At 51.4% G+C, this 8,364-nt stretch overlaps 1 protein-coding gene across 5 annotated transcripts in view; it reads right to left on the bottom strand.

Annotated features, from left to right (window-relative positions):
* Nucleotides 1–8,364, bottom strand: part of Rbpms (RNA binding protein, mRNA processing factor) — a 151,897-nt gene that overhangs the window by 16,390 nt on the left and 127,143 nt on the right. For 2 of the 5 annotated variants that reach the window (XM_021219173.2, XM_029531788.1), the window contains exon 6: nucleotides 8,076–8,209. The exons of 2 other annotated variants lie outside the window; for them this stretch is intronic. In XM_021219173.2, the coding sequence (XP_021074832.1) occupies nucleotides 8,076–8,209 (134 nt within the window). Of the gene's footprint in view, nucleotides 1–5,347; nucleotides 5,598–8,075; nucleotides 8,210–8,364 lie in introns of those variants that run through there. One more of the 5 variants, XM_021219172.1, reaches the window with a different exon arrangement.

Below are 8,364 nucleotides of genomic sequence, written 5' to 3' on the forward strand. Positions count from 1 at the left end.
TGTGTGTGTGTGTGTGTGTGTGTGTGTGTGTGTGTGTGTGTGTGTGTAAGGAGGACAGCCTGGCCCAGTTGGCTTGCCTGGCGGCAGGCACTTTCACTTGCTGACCCATCTCACTTGCATTTCAAGGTCCCCTCTGGGCTGCTGGCACGCACTAATCCAGATATGGGGTACCTGCTCTTGACTTAGATCTTCAAAAGTGTGACTGGAAAAAGACCCGTCTGGAAAGGCTCTCCAGCCCAGACAGTTTGAGAGCAACGCACCGTGTCCTGGGGTTGACAGACACAAAGCAGTGTGTGAAAAGTTTTGCTGTGATATGGAGGGACTTGTTTCACTTGACTCCCTGGACATCCCAAGGTCATCTGACTGCAAGATATTTTGATTCTCTGCCAGCTTATACCCATGGAGCTGAGAAAAGTCAGTGTGGGGCCCGGTCAGTGGTGATGAGGTCGAATCCAGTGTGGTGGCATCCAATCCCCCTGATCTACTGGCCATGGAACAGACCCCAAAGCAAGCCCATCCCCTTTGACCGATATCCTGAGCTCCATTCCCGGGATTTGTGTGAATTGGTCCAAGGTTATCTTACTTTTACTTGGTCCATCATCTTACTCGCCCCAGCAGCTGGAGAAGAACCAAGTGAGAACTTCTTGGCCATAGCCAAGAGCTGGCTTATGCGTATAATCCTAGCTGAAGCAGGAGGATTGCTGTGAGTCTGAGGCCAGCCTTGAAGCCATGGCAAATACTATCTCAAAATACCAAAAAGTCCCAGCTGGAGAAGGCTGGTTCTTCAAAGATGGCTAGCCAGAATGACTGTGTGTCAGTCACTGGCCTGTGAACCTCACAATCAAGGTCATAGAATCATGAGTCCCCTCCTCAAAGACCAATCACACGTTGGGGACCAAGAGCGAGTCCTTGGGGCTCTCTCTCCTGAGTCTCAGCTCTTCCACCAGGCTGTTCTGATCACAAGTTAGGTTTCTGTTTCCAGACAGGTGTGTGGAATGTGCTCCAACATCTCCCAGTTTGCTGGGACGCCACTCTGGTCGAGGGCACCCGAGCGTATAACACCCTGCGTCAGATTCGGTCCACAGTTGTGGCTTACCATCCGTATTTAATCTTGTCAGCTTGTTAATTTTTAACTATGTTTGCTAGCAAGGGCCATTAGAGGTCCCTGGGCGCTGAGCTCAGTCAAGCGGGTAGAGCTCGTGCACAATGTATGAAGCTTAAAGTCGGGGTGCCCCACTTTCCCGTCCTGTCACTGGGTCCTGGCCTTCCACCCTGGCAGCACACTCTGAATAAAACATGATGCCATTTGGAGTCAATTTTCCTTTTGCTCCTGTCAAAACTTGTTTTCCTCAAAGAGAAAAGTTCCCTTTCTCCTTTTATAAAGCTTGGTGTTGGGTAATTACAAAGTTTCCTTGTGGCTCTGGGTTTGTTACCTACAGAATGTACTTGGGAGCCCTGTACCTAGGGATGCTGAACTAGAACTCACAGTGGAACCCCGAAAGTCACATATTGGGTACCTGGGAGCCTGAGCCTCAAGAAGCAACTAGAACCTACAATGGACCATGCAGTGCCTCTCTGTTCACACTGCAAAGCTCAGGGCGGTGCACCTACTCCTTCTGTCCCCAACAAGTGCAGCCCAGAGGCTCCGCTCACCAGGTGCTGCTCCGATGTTCCTGTCCTACAGATTTCTACATATATCTCCTGCTTACCTCCGTAACTGGGAGCCTCTAGTAACTAGAGGCCCCACTCTGACAAAGGCAAGGTGTGGAGAGGCTCTTGAGAGAGTCCCGAATGCCACACATATTGGTATTCTTCCCCTCAAATTAACCTTACATGACAGATGTTCATTCTGTTTATACGGAGAGCCAGGAGGATGGAAGACATGTGTCTAAGATACCAGGTTTAACAGGTCGGGTAGCAACTGTCATTTAAAAAAAGAATCCTGTCCACAGACGGGGCTAGCTAAGTGGTTCAGCAGACAGAGAGCTTGCTGGGGGGCAGGGGGGAAATGGGGGGGAGGAGGAGCCAGAAAACCCAAGTTCAAACCCTGGAGCTCACAGGAAGGTGGTGAGAAAAGAACTGACTCCACAAAGCTGCCCTCTGACCTCTGGGTGTGCAGTACAATACAGGTGCCCAAACACACAATCACAGACACACAAAAATATTAATTAAAAAAAAAAATCCTGTTTGTGGCCCACCTGCGATCCCCACATTCAGGAGGCCTCTACAACGACAGGAGGATCAAAAATGAGAATGGCCTGGGCCACAGAGTGAGACCCAGTCTCAAAAACCAAACAACAAAATTGCTGTTGGTTTTCTGTTTGGGAGACTTGTGGTCTCGACTAGTGAGTGACCTTCCTACCTTTAGGTCGTGAAGGCTGGGATCAGAGGTACAATCTCAGCGCTGAGCCAGTGACAAGGTCACAAGGATAGAGAGAGGGCTTCCTTAGCCAAGAGCAGAGTTCCTGGGCTTGGATCACAGCTCTAACTCAATCCTTCCAAGGTGGCAGACATGACTGGAGCCAGGAGGCAGAAGGCGTGTGTGTGGGAGAAGGCGCCAGAGCCCACAGGGCTTCCTCTACTGCAGCTTAGTTGACAGAAGGCCAGGAAAAGGGCCCTGGCCTCGTGTGGAATCCTAAGCACCATGCCGCTCTCTGGGATGTCCCAGTGGCCTGGTGCCTCCTGCCAGGACTGGCTTTCTACAGCTGGGCGTGTGCTGGTGTGCCTATGGGGGAGGGGGAATCGTGTAAGGAATAGCATGCTGCAGGGTGGTGCGATCACAGAGCAGCCGGGAGAAACCTGTCCTTTGATAATGCAGCTCTCCCTGCTTTGGTGTCACTCTTCTGGTCTCTGGCTTTGGCGTTTCAGGTGGCTTTTGTCCTCTTACCAAGCCAGGAGAGTGGGAAGCTTGGGCGGAGTCCCTTTCTATGCAGAAAGTTCAAACATTCCTTAAAAAAGGCTAACCTTGGGGGTGGGGGGAGAAGAGGGGAAGGTTCCTGAAACACAACTCAGGGGTGAAATGCTTGTCTAGAACATTCTATCCCCAGCACTGAAAATAAATAAATGAATAAATTCAGTCACTGCAAGTCACAACGACGTACCAGACATTACTAATACTTTAAGATTCCTAGCCCACGTTCCTGAAGCTCTGAGATGTTTAACGCTGAGGTTGGCCAGGTAGCGCTGGAACCCGCACATGGCTCTGCGCTACCACTGCCAAAAGGAGGGCCCTCAGGAAGAAAGGATTGCAACCTGACCAGCTGAGGTGGGTACTGACCCCTACAACCCCAGCCTCCACAGACGGCCGGGGTTCCCATTCTGGGGTGCCTTCTGCAACTACGAGCTCACAGACCTGTAGGGTCGGGGCGCCACCGCTCAGTAAGGCCTAGGTGTCCCTCAGCCCCTTAGGGCAGTCCTGGGGGGACACCAGGATGAGCTAGCACTGAGTTGAGGATCTGTGGTTCATAGCAGGACACACCCCAAATTTCCACGCCCCTCCCTGACTTCTGAGAAAGGGTATTACTAAGGTATTAAACTCCTTCTAGGGGTCAGAAAGGCCTAGTGAACTGTCTTGACAGGACTGGCCACCAGCACAGAACTTGCTACCACCTGCTCAGCGGAAGATGAGCAATACAGAGTATGAAACCTTAGTCAATGGGGCCCAAACAATGATGATTGTCACCAGGCACCAGTCTCCCAGGGTCCCTAAACCCTTGTGTTCTGAGGACATACCTTGTGTGCCCAAACCTTAAGTCTATACTCTCTATTCTCCACAGGGCAGTAGCGACTGACAGCAAGATGGGAAATAATTAAAACAAACAAACAAACACCCCCCCCTCCATAATCCAATTCTTGTTAGTTTTATCGTGGGGCTGGGGAGATGGCTCAGAGTGTTCTTTATGTCTGCCTTCAAAGATGGAGGCAGGGTATTCTCCGGAGCAAGCTGGCAAGAGAGTCCCACCGCGTCAGTGAGCTCTGGGCTTGAGACAGAGTCTGGTCCTCAATGAACAGAGTCTAGACTGCATGACTGCCCTCATTGACCCCAGTCTACTACACGCATGTGCCCTTGCATATGTGCACACCACACACATCAAAATGGAAAGAGAAGAGAGTTTACACACTACTGGGTAAACAAATGCCCAGCTCTTGTGACAAATGGGTACAGACCTGCAAGAAACCCAGACAGCCTCGAAGTCTGTCTGTCCGTCCATCTACGTTCTTTATTGTGTTTGCCTGTGGCAATTTCCTGTGGACTAGCTCTCAATTTGTTTGGAGTTAAATCTCTAAAAAATTTTTTTCCAGGGGTGTCTCAAGATGCACACCCCGAGAAGTATCTGGCCCTCGGGGAGGAGTCCCCTGAAACAGCTGACCTCAAGACCTTCCCTCGAACCCGCTCCCCCGACAAACTTTCAGGGCCCAGCTCTGGGGCTGCCTCTAGTGGGGGTCAGGGGTCAGGGGCTCCACCTCTGCTGTGAGGTGAGACCAGCAGACTCACAAGGCAGACCGTGAACAGGTGGTGACCAGGGTCTGTATGTCGCCTTCCCCTTCTGGAAAGTGGAAGATGAAACCGGTCTCTGCTGCCCTGACAGTGTAGTTTGCAAACGTTACACACTAACGGCCTTGAGGGTGAAGTAGACAATCACTTAAAGATGCTAATGACAGAAATCTGACCCTGGCTATAGAGCCACACCATCCTCTGTGAAAATGCTAAGGCAGCAGCCGCACTTTGCCGTCCTGTCTCTTTATCCAATTTGGAGAAGGTGGGAGTTGTGAAAGAATCTTACTAAAGCACAGGCCGGCTAGGCGCTCTGGATTCTTCCATCTCTGCCTCCCAAACACAGGGATGACAGGTGTGTGCCACCATTAGATCAAAACCACTGGCATCAGATAGCACAAAAGGACCTTTAAACCAGAGTGGAGAATGGCTGCGCGAGGCTAGAATTGAACCAGAAGTGGCTCCGACTCATTTCTCGGGGCAGGTCCCGTTTCCTGAGGAGCAGAGCAGGAGAGCAGGAGGGCAGGGAGGATGTGTCCACTAGGGAGATCCGTCAGCCTTGTTCTGATGCAAGAACTTCTGGTGGCGGATGACTTGTTGGCACGAACATCTTCTAGTGTAAAACTCAGGGTGGCTCTGGAGCTCAAAAACCGGGCGGCAGCGGCGATGCGGCCTGGGCACTGGGCACGGTCTTCTGGGGTGCTCTTTCAGAGTCTGTTCCCATGGGACATACAACTTAGCTGCTATGGACCTGGTCCTTCCTCACAAACCTCAGCCAGAGATCAAACACCTCGGCTCCAAAATTGTAGCACCGTGAAAACAGAAAAACAAAAATAAAAACGCTGTAGTCTACTTGAGACCTTTTTTTTTTTTTTTTTGCTCTGATTAAAATTTTTATTGAAATCTCTCAAATATCATCAAGAAATAGTTTTTTTTGCAAAAGGGGGAGGGAGGGGGCTTGCTAATAAATTCAACACGGGAGCTCCCTCTGCTGGTCTGCAGTAGGTTGGTATGTGACAAACACATTCCCAGAGACAAATCTAATCTGCTGAAGAAGTGGACAAAAGACAGGTGTGTTGGGCTTTGCCTCTGGAGAGAAACACTAGAAGAAAAAAAAAAATCCATGTCTCAAAATAGAGCACAACAATCAAAAAATTAAAAAAATAAAAAATAAAACTAGAAGACTCTCCAAAACATTAAGTTTCCAGAACAAAACACCACTCGCCTAGTAAGGGGTTGCCCACTCTGCTCCCTCCAGTTAGCACCTTGGAAGTCATCTTTGCCTCAGAGTCTCTTCTGACAGACTTCCCATCTACTTAGAGGGGAATGTTCCAAGGCGCCATTGGAGCAAGGCCTCTCCGAAATTCCATTAAGAGCAAGTCTCTGGTGAGCCCCCGCCTTGCTGTGTTAGTCAGCAAGGAGAACACTTGCTCTGGTCACCGTAGGAGCACTGCGATTTGGGGGCCACCTTCCATCTTCTCAGACCCATTTCCTCATTGTACAGTGGGCTGGGCCAGCTGTCTATAAAGCCTCTACTGGGTTCCAGCCTGGACCGATACATTCGACAAGAATGTTCTTGTAAGTGGTTCCAGAGAAGAAGTGGGATTCCAGGACACAGGCCTCACCACCAGCAGGTCAGAGGATTCCGGGCTGGGTAAGTCTCAAGAAGGGGGCCATCTATGTGACGGGAGCCAGTGAGGCACACGGCCAAGATCCAGCTAATCCTGCACTGTCTCTCCATCCTTCCTCAGTGGCGTAGGCTTCCTAACTCTCCCACAAAAGAGATCCTTGGGAGAACCCTCACCTTCCATACCCCCCCCTCCCCCGTCACTCCTGAGTCCATCTGTTACATCAGGACCAGAGCCAGCAATCCCCGTTCTTTCTGGACGCAGCCGGGTCCTGATTCTCCAGGGCAGTGGTGAATGGCTTGTTGTGGACTACCCAAAGCCACAGATTCTATAGACTATGTACAACCTTGTAGCATGCGCCCCTAATGGCCTCAACTGTTGGTTGCTCCTTTTGAGAGGGGGGCATAGCACCCGCACATGAGGTATGGGACCCACACAAAAGGGGCTTTCAGTCACTCTTTGCTGTCCACAAAGATCAAAAACATAAAGGACTCAGTGACAGACAGTTACAACGTAGCCCCCCACCTGCCTGCTATCTGTTGGCTATGTTGGCTACTTAACACTGAGGCAGGATACGGGGCAGAGCAAAGAAAAGCAAAAGTCCTTGACTTCAGCTTGTTTCCCAGACCATGGCCACTCCCTGCCACCTTCGGCACGTTTTCCTCAGTCTTTACACTGCTGGCTAGCTTCCCCAGGGGAGGATATTTTGGCCTGTGGCACAGGCACTGAGGGCTTCCTGCCTGCCTGCAGCTGATAGGCCCCGGGAGAGCAGCTCAGAAGGCCAGCTGCCAACGCAGGCAAGAAACGCACTGCTGTGTCAGATTTAAAGAGCACTCAGCCCTAAGCACTTGGGGTCCCTCACTGGGGCAGCTTAAGGGGCCTTAATCAGGACTGTTCCGTGCAACATGTTTCACCAAGCCCTGGAAACAAATACCAGACAAAATGAACATGCTCCGCACCTGACCAGCCCGATAAGCTAAAGAGATCGACTGTCTCTGTCTAGTGTGCACGCGTGTGTGGAAGGCAGAGGACAACCCCAGGTCAGTTCTCTCTTTCATTGTGTGGGTCCTGAGGATTGAACACAGGCTTTGGCAGCAAGCACTTTTGCCTGATGAGCCATCTCGCCAGCCCATAGCCTGGCAAGTTTTAAAAGGCCAGGCCGAGTGGCAGATTAGTGAGAAATATGGACTAGTGTTTCTGCTTGTTAATGACTGGCACTTTCCATGGGCCAGTCAAATGAGGGGTTACTTCCAAGGGCGAAGCTCAGCTCTGATTACTATCTTCACTCGAGACAGATCTCGGGGAACCACGGCCGTGGGGGGGGGGGTGGTGTGGGGAGAGGAAGCCTTAGTATGCCTCAGACTGTTCTTAACTAAGCAAGAGAAACTCACAGCGGATGACTACCTTTGCCACACACTGGGCAATGAACAAGCTTTTGTCTTTCCTAAAGTTTCAGGCTTCCTCATGGAAGCCTCCCCTCTGGTCCCTCAGCTCCCTGTGGAGAAGAAAGCAAGCCTTTTAATTCATACACGCCAAGCACACATTAAAACCTGTGTCAAGTACACACCTCCCTTCCACACCAGATGCACGCACGCGCACGTGCACACACACACACTCATGCCTTATGCCCCTGTGGTGTCCTTCTGCTAGCTGGGAGCCAAGGAGGGAAACCTGCTCAGTCCTGGAGTGTGACATGAGGGTGAGATCATTAGGGAAGAGAGAGGTGGTCCTTTGGGGCAGACATCAGGCAGTGGGTGGGGTCATGGCTGTCAGATGGTCCTCAGAGGTACCGGAGGGAGGGGGGTCAGCTTGTTGTAGAGGAAAACCATTCACTTCTTGGAGGTGGATCTGTTAGCTGGGTAGGTGTTAGTCACATGGTGTGCTCTGGGGGACCGGGTCTGAAAGGGCTGGTGGTGGGGTGAGTGGAGAGGTGGCCGATGGGCATAAATTACCTGGGCATGCAGTGAAGCGGGGTAGGTGAAAGCGGCAGGAGGAGGAAGAGCAGGCGCTAACTCCGCTGGGTACAGAGGGTACGGGGCCCACACTTCAGGGCTACTGGGGTAAAGTGCAGGTACTGTGAGCTCATCTGCAAGAGAAGAAGAAGGGAGAGTTAGTGGTTACCCCAGGGCTGCAGTCACATCAGAAAACAAACATCCAGTAACCCTGAGCCCAGATCAATGGCAGAGGTCAGAGGTCAAATCACCCTCCTCCTCCTCCTCCTCCTCCTCCTCCTCCTCCTCC

Source organism: Mus pahari, chromosome 19, assembly GCF_900095145.1.
Source record: "Mus pahari chromosome 19, PAHARI_EIJ_v1.1, whole genome shotgun sequence".
Classification (NCBI taxonomy): domain Eukaryota; kingdom Metazoa; phylum Chordata; class Mammalia; order Rodentia; family Muridae; genus Mus; species Mus pahari.